The 14,347-nt window shown below is 44.7% G+C and overlaps 1 protein-coding gene across 3 annotated transcripts in view; it reads left to right on the forward strand.

Annotated features, from left to right (window-relative positions):
• The window catches only part of cdh8 (cadherin 8), a 271,443-nt gene that overhangs the window by 170,297 nt on the left and 86,799 nt on the right, over window positions 1–14,347 (forward strand). For all 3 annotated transcript variants that reach the window (XM_072517821.1, XM_072517822.1, XM_072517823.1), the window contains exon 5: window positions 2,848–3,015. In XM_072517821.1, coding sequence (XP_072373922.1) covers window positions 2,848–3,015 — 168 coding nt within the window. The remainder of the gene's footprint in view (window positions 1–2,847; window positions 3,016–14,347) is intronic.

Genomic DNA, 14,347 nt, shown 5'->3' on the forward strand with positions numbered 1-14,347 from the left:
ATCACTGTGCGCTTTTGTTTTTGACAGCTTGGCCCAGTGGCAGAGCTCTGAACTCTGAGTCGGAAAATTTTGGGTTGAATTCCCACTCCAGAGAACTGAGAACAAAAGTCAGGACTGAAACTCCAGTGCAGAGCTGAGGGAGTGCTGCACTGCTGGAAGTGCTGGTTTCAGATGAGACATTAAACTGAGGGTCCATCTCTCTCCGAGGGCTGTTGCACTATTTGCCAGGTGCAGCAGTTTGGACGATGTCTCACCACCACCATCTCAAGGGCAATTGGGGATAGGCAACACATTCTGGTTTTCAGAAACGCCCTGTGAAAGAATAAAATAATTTTATTTTAAATCCACCCTTCAGAAATCACCAGTAAAATTGCCTTGAACACGGGGGACCATTACAATGCAACGGAAATTATTGAAGTGAATCTCCATGTCTGATGGGTTTCCTCTGGGTGCTCCAGTTTCCTCCCACAGTCCAGATGTGCAGTTTAGTTGGATTGGCCATGATAAATTGACCCTTAGTGTCCAAAGATGTGCAGGTTAGGCGGGGCTACAGGGATAGGGCAGAGGAGTGGGTTGAGGTAGGCTGCTCTTTCAGAGGGTCGGTGCTCTCTCAATGGGCTGAATCGCCTCCTTCTGCATTGTAGGGATTCTATGGTTCTATGGCTTTAATTGACTTATTAACGCCTCAATAAAACTCGAGATGGATTTTTTGGTACAGTATTATTTATTTTTAACCAACTTGCAAGTCTGACTCGCTTCATAATGAGCCTCAGATCACACAAGCTGTGTCTTCTGAAACCCGAGGAACCGAGTGAGGTTGGAGACAAAGAGATCTCTGCAAATACATTCAAATGGCATCAAGTATCACATACAAGATTCCCATAGGTCATCCTATACCCCTCCTGACTTGGCCATACACCCTGATTGGGTCACTTCGCATTCCTTAACCCTGGGCCTCTTGTTACCCAGCATCCTTTTTCCCATCCTTGTCATGCTTTCTGAATTCCTTTGTGCTTTGTCCTTTGTGAACTCACTAGAATTAAACTGGCCGACATCTACATTATTGTAACTAATATTTGAACTAACTTTTTGATATCACATTCGTCATTATGACTTGGGTGGGCATTGGGTGAGAGTGATATTGGGCCTAACAGTGCTGTTAAACCCACTACTCCCACCCACCTCTGCACATCTGAAAAGTATAATTGACTCGGGTGACTGTCTGTGCGGAGTTTGCATTTTCTTCCCGTGTCTGCGTGGGTTTCCTCCCACAGTCCAAAGATGTGCAGGGTAGGTGAATTGGCCGTGCTAAATTGCCCCTTGGTGTCCAAAGGTCAGGTGGGGTTACTGGGTTACGGGGATAGGGTGGAGGTGTGTGCTTAAACTTAAGTAGGATACTCTTTCCAAGGGCCAGTGCAGACTCGATGGGCCGAAGGACCTCCTTCTGCACTGTCAATTCTTTGAAGAGTCAGGACCAGCAGGAAGGGGGGGAAGAAGTTAATTTTATTTTTAAACGGCTTTTTTTTTTAGAAAGTATTGATTTATTCATTCATATAGCAATTTCTACAACCCCAAGCTATCTCAAAGCACTTTACAGACAAGGAATTACTTTTTTTTTGAATTGCAGTTGCTGTTATAATGTAGGGAATTTACCAGACAATTTGTGCACGGCAAGATCTCATAAACAGATTTCAATTTGCGGGGTGGAGTATTGGAAGGTAGACATTAATGAAAAGAGAAGGCTGTGAAATGCCAGGGGACATAGGCACAAAGCTGGTATGTGGGTGTTGGGGTGGGGCAGTATTTTGGGCAGGTATATTTTTTTTTAACCAATGTTGACGGAAGGATAAATATTGGGGAGGACACCAACAGGACTCGTCTGCTCCTCTTTGAAATAACGCTACGGGATCTTTTACATGCGCATGAGAAGGCAGACAGAGCCCTCAGTTCAACGTTTATCTCCAGCACTGCAATTCCGCTTCCAGGCGCACCTCGGGAGTGTCAGATCAAATGTTGTACTCAAGCCTATGGAATGGGTGTTCTGAACTCAGACAAGAATGCTCCCCACTGAGCTGCAGCTGACACGACGACTGAAATTATTCCCAGTTCAAAGCAGTGCTTAGAAATGAACTCGTTGTCCAATTTGTGCATCCAACTTGAGATCCAGCATGGATTAAAAGAACGGTCAAACGCTCCCTTGTGCAATAGCTTGACGGAGCCACCCCCATTCGCAGGGCGATGTGACCTTTCGGAATTGCTCAGAAGGCAGCGAGTGCTGTGCGACACGCTGGAACTGAGCTGACACTGAACCTTGAGCAATCAGCAGTGAAAGGAGACTTTCATTCCATCAGCCTGGACTGGATCGGAACTCTGAACCACCAGCGGCAAGAGGAGGGTCGCCTCTCTCTCAGGTAGACATTTAATTAACTTGGCTGAGAGTGTACTTAGCTGCTACGATTAAACGTGTACAAGGTAAATGGAGGATAAAGAGAATTGCTGGCTCTTCAATTATTGAACTGTTTTCCAAGGGAGTAGTGTCCTCAAGGAAAGGACAATAAAAACCAGGAGCAGGACAAGTCAACTCTGAGCATATTAAAGATCCCTTGTGTGTCATGGTTTTCGAAGACTAGACAGCAATACTGGTAGATTAAATTTCCCCTGACTCTCACTTGAATGGCAATGCACATGAGTGAATGCATATTCTTGTTCCAAAAATACATTTTCACAAAAAGAGATTTTAGTGAAAGTAGGATTCATCTATCGAATTCTAAAAGCGATTTTAACCTTTCATGTTTTTCCACTCATGATTCATGTTTCTTTTAAACGCTGTCTTTCTTTCTGCACCAGGAATTATAAGGACCGCCCTTCCAAACATGGACCGGGAAGCAAGGGAGGAGTATCTTGTGGTGATACAAGCCAAGGATATGGGCGGCCACATGGGAGGTCTCTCTGGGACAACAACCGTCACAGTCACATTGACCGATATTAATGACAACCCACCCAAGTTTACACAGAGTAAGTGTCGTCGACCTCGGCTGTTCTGTGCTTCGATTGTAGCACGAATGTGAGATTTTTCTTGTTGTACACTGAAGAAATGCAAGTTATTAGAAGAAAAAAACCTGTGGAACAAGTTTATGTTATATAAGCATCACTTGAGCAGCCACCCATACAGCTTCCATCTGCACAATCTGACAAGGCTCAGTGCTTTTTCTCCAAAGGCAAACTGCTCCTGAATATGACTGCGATTGTTACGCACCCTGTGTAGCTTCTCACTGAGCTGACTCTCTTACACTCCTATTATCCTCTGCCTCTCATTGTCTGCCCGAGCTGTCACAATGCCTTGCCCCGCATGGCCTTGGATTCACGTTGCCGCACAGATTCGTTCACCATTTGCAGTCCTACTTGTTTATTCCTCTTTCTTTTGTCTCTGCTTTGGGGCAAGATAAGAGACCAAGGTATCCTCTGTCCTTTCAGAGAAAGACTCCATGGGCAGCATTGCAAAGGAGGAATTTGTGGGGCTTTGGGGGAGATTAATTGCTGGCTCTCTCAAAAAGACAGTGCGGGCATGCTGTACAATGGCTTGCTCTGGGCCGAAACTTACAGGCCTCTCGTGGGTGGCGTGAATTAGGACTCCATGCCTTCAATCCACCCAACCCCACCTCAGTATTGGGGAGAGGCTGGGGGCTTCAGGTGGGTCACCCTGCCATGGCCCAGTTGCAGCAGGAAAGTGGGCAATTCTCCCTGTCAAACTGTACTTAAAATTCTAGCGTGATGCATTGTTATCATCTGGAGGCTTATTTACCACGGCTTTATAGATTAATCCTATATCAGTGCACATAAGCAGGTCTGGAACAGCCTATTCCCTAGTTAGCTCTGGAAGGTATTGCACTAAAAACTGCCCCGAATGTGGTCTGTGATCATGGGCGAAATTCTCCTACCCGCCCCGCCACATTTCTGCGTCGACCGGCCGGCGGGAGTCTCCGTAACACCGGCCGGTCAATGGGGTTTCCCATTGTGGGGCAGCCCCACGCCGTCGGGAAACCCCCCGGTGCCGGCAGAACGGAGACTCCCGCCGGCGGAGAATGACGCCCCATATCTTACACGGTACCTTTGCCAATCGGATTCATCCAATCCACACGTAATTAAAGTCACCGACTATTATTTTGCTACCTTTCCTTCATGCCTCATTTACCTCTCCGACAGTGCAACTACTGTAAGGGAGCCAATAAACTACTCTCACATGCAACCTCTTACCTTTCCTATTTCTTATCACTACACAAACTGATTCCACATCTTGCTCTTTCAGGGTGAGGTCCCCATCTTGTACTACTGTGTGGCTGACATGCTTAACTAACAGAACTACCCCACCACCTTTTATCAGCTTCCTTTCTTTTCAAAATGTCAAACCTTCTCCAATATTCAGGTCCCAACCATATCTCTGTAATGACTATCAGATCACACATATTTATTTCTATCTGTGCTAACAATTTGCCCATTTTGTTGAGAATGCTGCGCACATTCAGATACAGAACCTTTAACTCTCTCTTGTTGCCATATTTGCAATCCGGCCTTGTCTGTTCGTGCAAATTTAAGTTTGTACACTCTGTCCCTTCCTTCCATACTCTGGTTGTCATCACCTAAATTTCTACCTTGTTCTACTACCTCCTTGTTTCCTCTCGATTTACCACATCTCCTGTCACATGGTCCCTTCTCCCCGCTATTTAGTTGAAAGCCCTCGCTACCACCCTAGTTGTATGACTTGCAAGAACACTGGTCCCAATGCAGTTTAGGTGAAGACCACCCCAAAGACAGAGCTCCAATTTGACCCAGCATTGGTGTCAGTGCCCGCATGATTGAAACCCATTGCTCCCACACTAATCTTTGAGCCACACATTCATCTCTCTCAACTTATATACCCTACGTCAATTTGGTCATGGCTCAAGTGATAATCAACAATTTATTATATTTGAGGTTCTGCTTTCTAATTTAGTCTCTAGCTGCTCATTATCCTGATGCAGAACCTCTTTCCTGGTCCTATCTATGTCATTGTTATCTACATGACTACAGCAACTGGATCCTCCACCTCCCATCGCAAGTTCCTCTTCAATCTAGGAAACGAGCTGGCAACACAACATTTTACACTCTCGCTCTCGTCTGCAGAACATTGTGTCTATCTCCTTTACTATACGATCTCCTACTACCACTACATTTCTTTTTGTCCCCCACACCACCCCACCTGAATGGCTTCCTTACCATGGTGCCATGATCAGTTTGCTCCTACATCTTGCAGCCCCCCCCTCATCCATATAAGTTGCAGGAATCTTGGACCTGTTGGACAATTGCAAGGATTGAGGTTCCTCCACTTCTCCCTTCTTAATCCATGTCTCTAAGAGATTGCTTGTCGTTCACGCTTACAAATAAAAATATCTGTCATTGCTGTAAATGATGACACCGTCCAGAGATTGTTTCTTTCCTCCCACTTCTCTCCTGAAAGTTTTGACTCCCTAGTCGCCTCAGAACCCCCACCCCAAGCTCTTCCACCCCTCCTGTTGATGCAATTCCAATGATACTGGTCTCCATTTGTACCAACACAGTCTTTCTGTACTTGGCCTTGCACTGGGTATCAGCATGCAATTTGACTGCAGCTATTATCACAGCTAAACACAATCATCTCCTTACTCAATGTGCACACACACAGCTGGAGTCATACATAGATACATAGAAGATAGGAGCAGGAGGAGGCCTTTTGGCCCTTTGAGCCTGCTCCGCCATTTATCACGATCATGGCTGATCATCCAACTCAATAGCCTAATCCTGCTTTCTCCCCATAGTCTTTGATCCCATTCTCCCCAAGTGCTATATATTCAAAGTTTTGATGCTAAAGTAGCATCAACTACTTCCTGCGGTAATGAATTCCACATGCTGACCACTCTTTGGGTGAAGAAATGTCTCCTCATCTCTGTCCAAAATGGTTTACCCTGAATCCGCAGACTGTGACCCCTGGTTCTGGACTCACCCATCATTGGTAACATCTTCCCAGCATCTACCCTGTCTAGTCCCGTCAAAATTTTATAAGGCTCTAGGAGATCCTCCTTATACATCTGAACAATCCCAACCTAGTCAATCTCTCCTCATATGACAGTCCCGCCATCCCTGGAATCAGTCTGGTAAACCTTCGCTGCACTCCTTCGAGAGAAAGAGCATCCTTCCTCAGAGAAAGAGACCAAAACTGCACACAATACTCCAGGTGTGGCCTCACCAAGGCCCTGTACAATTGTAGCAACACATTCCTGCTTCTATACTCAAAGCCTCTTGCAATGAAGGCCACCATACCATTAGCCTTCTTTACCGCCTTCTGCACCTGCATGCTTACCTTCAACGACTGGTGTGCAAGGACACCCAGGTCCCGCTACACACTCCCCTCTCCCAATTTACAACCATTCAGGTCGTAATCTGCCTTCCTGTTTTTGCTTCCAAAATGAATAACCTCACACTTATCCAAATTATACTGCATCTGCCATTGATTTGCCCACTCGCCCAATCTGTCCAGATCATGCTGTCGGATCCCTGCATCCTCGTCACAATTCACGCTCCAACCTACCTTGGTATCATCTGCAAACTTTGAGATGTTACATTTTGTTCTCTCATCCAAATCATTAATATATATTGTGAATAGCTGGGGTCCCAGCACCGGTCCCTGTGGTCCCCCACGAGATACTGCCTCCCAATTTGAAAAGGGCCCATTAGTCCTTACTCTTTGTTTCCTCTCTGCCAACCATTTTTCTATCCACCTCAATACATTTCTCCCAATCCCATGAGCTTTAATTTTACACAATAATCTCTTATGCGGGATTTTGTCAAACGCCTTCTGAAAGTCCTTATATACCGCATCGACTGGCTCCCCCTTGTCAACTGTACTGGTTACATCTTCAAAGAATTCCAACAGATTTGTCAAGCATGATTTTCCCTTCATAAATCCATGCTGAATCTGACTGATCCTGCCACTGCTTTCTAAATGTTCCGCGATAAAGTCCTCGATAATGGATTCAAGCATTTTCCCCACTACCGATGTGAGGCTTACTGGTCTATCGTTCCTTGCTTTCTCTCTACCTCCTTTTTTAAATATCGGAGTGATGTGAGCTACCCTCCAATCTGCAGGGACAGTCCCAGAGTCTATAGAATCCCGGAAGATGACTACCAATGCATCCACTATTTCCAGAGCCGCCTCCTTAAGCACTCTGGGATGCAGATTCTCAGGCCCTGGGGATTTATCCACCTTCAATCCCATCAATTTCCCAGCACCATTTCTCTACTAATGTTGATCTCCCTCAGTTCTCCCTTCTCACTAAACCTTTCATTCTCCAACATTTCTGGGATCTGATTTGTGTCCTCATTGTGAAGACAGAACCAAAGTATGTATTCAATTTCTCAGCCATTTCTTTGTTCCTTATTATGCATTCCCCTGTTTCTGTCTGTAGGGGGCCTACATTTCTCTTTACCAATCTCTTTCTCTTCACATATCTATGGAAACTCTTAGTGTCAGTCTTTACGTTCCTTGCAAGCTTCCTTTCGTACTGTACTTTCCCCTTCTTAATCAATCCCTTTGTCCTTCTTTGCTGAATTCTAAACTGTTCCCAATCCTCAGATCTATTATTTTTCTTGGCCAATCTGTATGTTCCTTCCTTGGATCGGATACTATTTCTAATTTCATTTGTAAGCCATGGATTAGCTCTCTTACCCCCTTTGCTTTTCTGCCAGACAGGAATGAACAGTTACTATAGTTCCCCCATGCGTTCCTTGAATGTTTGCCATTGTCTATCCACTGTCATCCCTTTAAGTAACTCTCCCCAATCTATCAAGGTCAACTCACGCATCATATCTTCATAGTTCCCTTTATTAAGATTCAGCACCCTAGTCTCCGAATCAACTACTTCACTCTCCATCTTGATAAAAAATTCTATCATGTTATGGTCGCTCATCCCCAAGGGGTCTCGTACAGCCAGATTGGCAACGATCCCCTTCTCATTACACAGTACCCAGTCTAAGATGGCCTGCTCTCTAGTTGGTTCCTCCACATATTGGTCAAGAAAACCATTCCATATACACTCCAGGAATTCCTCCTCAACGGCATTGTGGCTAATTAGATTTGCCCAATCTGTGTGAAGATTAAAATCCCCCATGATCACCGATATTCCCTTATTATATGCATCTCTAATTTTGTGTTTAATGCCATTCTCAACCACACCAGTGCAGCTTGGGGGTCTATATATGACACCAACTAATGTTTTTTGCCCCTTGGTATTTCTCAACTCTACCCATACAGATTGTCAGAGCTATTATCCTTTCTCACTACTGTGATAATTTCCTCCTTAACCAGCAGTGCCATGCCACCACCTTTTCTTTTATGCCTGTCCTTCTTAAATACTGAAAACCCTGGGACAGTCCGTTCCCATCCCTGGTCACCCTGCAGCCATGTCTCCGTAATCCCAATTATATCATACCCATTTATATCCATCTGCACGATTAGTGCATCCACTTTGTTGCATATATGTGGCTCAAAGGAAGATAATTGTGATTGTTTTCGGCCAATTATCTTAGTTCCACGTCATCACTGTTCAACAGGGTAGTGTCCTAGCCCCAACCATCTTGAGCTGCTTCATCAGTGACCTTCCCTCCATCATACGATCAGGAATGGAGATGTTCACTGACGACTGCAGTTTCCAGGCCATTGTTAACTCTTCAGATAATGAAGCAGTCCGTACCCACAACAGCAAGTCCTGGTCAGCATTCAGCTGATAAATGACGAGTAACATTTGTGCCACAGAAGTGCCAGTATTAACTATCCATAATAGGGGAGACGCCAATCACTTCCCCTTGACATTCAACAACATTACTATCATTGAATCCTTCACCATTGACCAGAAACTGATCCAGAGCAGACACATGAGTACTGTGGCTACAGAGTAGTTCAGAGGCGAATTCCCCAGTGAGTACCTCACCTCCTGCCTCTCCAAAACCAGTGCAGTCAAGGTGCCAGCCAGGAGTCCGATGCTTGGATGAGTGCAGCTCCACAACACTTAAGAAATGCAACATCTGGACAAAGTAGCCCACTAGACTAACAACCCATTCACACCCTTGTCATTCACTTCCTTGACCACAGGACAAATGTAGCAGCTGTGTCGTCTGGCAAGACTGGTTCCTGTACTGCTGACAAGGTTTATTTTGCAGAATCACCTGAACCTCCGGCCTCTACCATCTGGAGGGACAGGGCATCAGATACATGGGCAAATACCATCTGAAACTTTCCCTTCAGGTTACACACATCCAGACTTGTCAATTTATCAGCATTCTTTCATTGGGTCAAAATCCTGGAATTCCCCCACTAACAGCACTGTGACACACAGACAGCATCAGTGCAAGAAGGTGACTCACCATCACCTGCTTGAGGGCAATTAGCCATGGGCACTTAAATGTTGGTCTTTTTATATTCCTTCATGGGATACGGGCGTCGCAGGCTGGCATAGCATGTACTGCCCATCACTAATTGCCCTTGAGGGGGAAGTTAAGACCAACCATGTTACTGTGGATCTGGAGTCACAGCGATTTCCTTCCCTAAAGGGCATGAGTGAACCATTATGACAATCGACAATGATTTCATTAGATTCGTTAATTCCAGATTATTATTTATATTGAATTCAAATTTCACCATCTGCAGCGACGGGATTTGAACCTGGGTCCCCAGAGTATTACTCTCGGTCTTTGGTTTACTCGTCCATTGACAATACCACTATGCCACGGCCTTCTCTCATGGCCTTGCCAACACCATTTACATCCCATGAAAAGATTTTTTTTTAAATTACATTTCCAACTAGGGTGTGATGAATGTAGGAATTTAAGATACCTTGCATTATATGTATTTGCTGATGTATAAAAGTTGGGCGAACGGAATTTTGTTGATAAAAAGAAGTCTCCAGTGAGTAGATAATTAAGAGATATTTTGTTTATCATGTAGTTAATGGGAGGGGCCACGGGATGAAGTGGTCAGGTGTTGAATTTTCAGTTTTGAAATTCATTTTTAGATTGGGACGTAGATAGACAACCAGTTGCTCTCAAAACAGTGAGTTAAAGATTTGCCTGTGAACAGGACAGGAGCAGATTCTGAAAGGCTGGCTGGTTAAACAGTAGTCCGAGACAGGCAAGAACCTTCAGGTTATTTCCTGACCGTATTTCTCTCTCTCTCCAATCAGTATTTTAAAAGGATCTTTATAAGGCAAGTATTCCTGGATCTGCTAACTGCATTTCAAAGTGGATTGTGACCTGAGATGGGATTTGCCTGAGTGTAGATAAACGATAGCAGGATTCATTGTTTCATTGTACTGTTAGGCATTGCTTAATGGGTAATTGTAAGCAGTTTTCTTTTCTGAGGTTAAAGTTATTTTAATACTGTGTAAGTAATAAAGTGTGTTTTAATATACAATATCCCTATTTGTGCGTGGAATCACTCCTGGAGTGAAGTATCCTTTTCTTACAAAGTAAATAAAATATTGGGGTTTCTGTCCAGTATCCTAACAACTGTCGGGATATGGTCCTGGAAGGTAATAAGCATCATCAGGCAGAGATCAGAAGCAGAATCCTCAGCAATTTCTCTCCTTGCCTAATTAACCTATGTCAACCTTGATCGCCACACCCTAAGGTTATCCTAGTTGAGATTGTTTGGCTGGGGGTGGGTTTGCTGGTATACATGTAATCACTCACAAACTTTCTAAACTCACTGAGATGTTTGTGAAGTTACTTCTAATCATTGTTTAATAGGAGAAAGGAGTATTTCCGCATGACCCAACTGTTAGCTAATCAGGTAGAGGGATCGAACAAATAATTCCCGCAGCCTAAAGTAAATACATATTTGTTAAATTAAATAGTCACATTCATAAACCACATACTCACGCCAGATCCCTCATCAAAAGAATTATTGACCTGGGACTTCTGAGCATGCTTATTGTAAAGGCTCTTTTGTACATAGAGCTCAAGACATCAAACTAAAACTGATGCACCAGTACAAGTCATAGATGTCATAGAGGTTCATGGCCTGGAAACAGGCCCTTTGGCCCAACTTGTCCATGCCACCCAGTTTCTACCGCTAAGCTAATCCTAATTGCCCGCATTTGACCCATTTCCCTCTATATCCAGCTTTCCCATATAACTGTCTAAATGCTTTTTAAAATACAAAATTGAACCCGCCCCTACTACTGCCTCTGACAGCTCATTCCAGACGCTCACCACCCTCTGTGTGAAGAAATTGCCCCTCTGGACCCTTTTCTATCTCTCCTCTCTTATCTTAAACCAATGCCCTCTAGTTTTAGACTCCCCTACCTTTGGGAAAAGGTGTTGACTATCTACCTTATACATACACCACATTATTTTACAGATCTCTATAAGGTCACGTATATTCCAATTGGGGGAAATTCAGGACTAAATTTTAGTGTTCTCTCGTAAATTTTATGCTGCAAGCTATTTTTCAGTAGTGTTGAGTTATTTCAAATGACCAGCTTGACATCTACCTCGAAAGAGGCAACTGAAGAATATATCACATCTGTGCTCAGGCTTTATGTGTGAACTTTGTCACTTGGAAAATCAACTTCTATGAGTGCTCACAACACCCTGTTCAAATTTTCTAAAGATTGGTGGCCCATTGCATTTCTTCGACTCGCTGGTCAAGGTCCATTTCAAAGAGCGAGTCTAATTGTAAATGCTGTTGAAATTGAGCAGCAAGTGGCCTAGCCCAGTGTGGATCGGAACCAAATTGTGTCATATTGTTCAAATAAGATCCAGTTCTCGGTCAGTGAATATCAATGCCTCTGAGGACCATATAATGAGCTCAAGAATTGCTGACCTGGGGAGGAGAAAGTTAGCCTGAGTGTTACTGAGAGAACTTTGTTGTGAAGAGTATGTGCGGGTTTTATGGGTTGGCACCAGCTCTGATGCCCTCACTATCCCCATTGACATTCATCGTCCAGCATCCTGCATGAGAAGTTGGCACTTGACTGAGATTGACAGCATCTTGAGGGGAGGAATAAAAGATAAGAGAAATAAATGAGAGGAGACCAAATGAGTGGACAGATTGATGGGATGGAGTGGAGTGGAGGGCCGACAAGAGGAGAAAACAGGAAAGGAGCAAGAAGGAGATGTGAGTGGAGGTGAGGAATTGAATGGAGAACTGAAAGGAGGAGAAAAGAAGAAAAGAGACAAGATCAAGGAGAGGAGAACATGGGAACACAAAAAATAATTGCTGCAGTATGTCCTTCAACCTTGCTCCCACATTGAATATCATCAAGGCTGATCTTCTACCCAAACAAGGCTTTCCTGCACTGGTGTCATATCCCTTAATACCCCAAATCTATCTCCATCAGTCTTCAATATGTTCAGTGACTGAGTATCCACAGCTCTCTGAGCTATAGAATTCCAAAGATCCTGTGAAGAGATTTATCCTCAGCTGAGTGTTCAATGGTCGATCCCTCACTCTGAGGCTGTGACCTCCCCTCCCCCCCCCCCTAACACCCTCCCCAATATTACACTCTCTAGTCAGGGGAAACATCTTTCCAGAAACTATCAAGCCTTTCCAAAAACTATATATTTCAGTGTGATCAATGCTGCTGTGAAAGCCAAGAAATACAATTCTTGTCTGCTCAACCTCTCCTCATAGGACATTTACTGATCACGGGAATCATGGTGAACCATTCCCTCCAAGGTTAGTGTATCCTGCCTTCTGTACAGAGCCCCAAACTGTACTTCAGGCATGGTCTCATCATAGAAAGTACAACATACAGTGCAGAAGGAGACCATTCGGCCCATCGAGTCTGCACCGACTCACTTCAGCCCTAAGTGTCTAAGATGGACCAGGTGAAAGTGATGGAGGGGTGGAAACTGGAAGAAGTTGATGAGTTTTTCCAGGCCCGGGCGAGAGCATGACGTGGCACCAAAATAGTCATCAATCTATCGGTAAAGGAGTTGTGGGAGGGGGGTTATTAATATAATAATCTTTATTGTCACAAGTCAGCTTACATTAACACCTCAATGAAGTTACTGTGAAAAGCTCCTAGTCGCCACATTCTGGCGCCTGTTTGGGTATACAGAGGGAGGATTCAGAATGTCCAAATTACCCAACAGCATGTCTTTCAGGACTTGTGGGAGGAAACCGGAGCACCCGGAGGAAACCCACGCAGACACAGGGAGAACATGCAGACTCCGCACAGTGACCCAAGCTGGGAATTGAACCGGGGACCCTGGAGCTGTGAAGCAACAGTGCTAACCACTGTGCTACCGTGCCGCAGGTTGTTGGAAACTGATGCAAATATTCTAATTGAGTGCCGGTAGCACTAGCGTGCAGCTATACTTGTGAACATTGAACAGAACGAGACCCAAGCACTGATCCTTGTGGTACCAGCTAGTCAACACCACCCAACCCATTTATTCCTATTCTCTGTTGGATGGCCAATTCTCAATTCATGTTAATATATAATTTTTTTAATCCCCTGAGCCCAATGTTTGTGCAACAGAATTGTATATGGCACCTTATCAAATTTTTTTCCCCCTGAAAATCCGAATAAACAGTGGGCGCGATAGTCTGTTCCCGATGGGGAGGAGGTCGGCCATTGGTCAGTACAGGTTATTTTGGTTTCGCCAATGTCTGTGGGTTTTGCGCGCCCCCCTATCTCTGCCACGTGGGGGGCATGCTTTGGGGTATCGCCATCAGCGGAACCGGAAGATCCCGCCTGTAGGATGGACGGGAAAGCTTTGACTTGCCCCTTCTATCATGAAGACAGATAGTAAAGTAATTGTTTACTATCTCAGTCATTTCTTTATTCCCAATTATAATGTCTGTTGCTTTGGCCTGTAAAGGACCTGTGATTACTTTCGCCAATCTTTTCCTTTTTGCATGAACACTGCAATGAAGTTACTGTGAAAAGCCCCTAGTAACCACATTCCGGCACCTGTTCGGGTACACTGAAGGAGAATTCAGAATGTCCAAATTACCTAACAGCACGTCTTTTGGGACTTGTGGGAGGAAACCAGAGCACCTGGACGACACCCACGCAGACATGGGGAGAACGTGCAGACTCCGCACAGACAGTGACCCAAGTTAGGAATCGAACCCGGGACCCTGGAGCTGTGAAGCAACAGTGCTAACCACTGTGCTATCATGCCAAAGGTTGTTGGAAACTGATGCAAATATTCTAATTGGGGCTGCACGGTAGCATCGTGGGTAGCATAGTTGCTTCATAGCTCCAGGTTCCCAGGTACGATTCCCCGCTGGGTCACTGTCTGTGCGGAGTCTGTACGTTCTCCCTGT

The sequence above is a fragment of the Scyliorhinus torazame genome, chromosome 10 (assembly GCF_047496885.1).
Source record: "Scyliorhinus torazame isolate Kashiwa2021f chromosome 10, sScyTor2.1, whole genome shotgun sequence".
In the NCBI taxonomy this organism is placed as follows: Eukaryota; Metazoa; Chordata; class Chondrichthyes; order Carcharhiniformes; family Scyliorhinidae; genus Scyliorhinus; species Scyliorhinus torazame.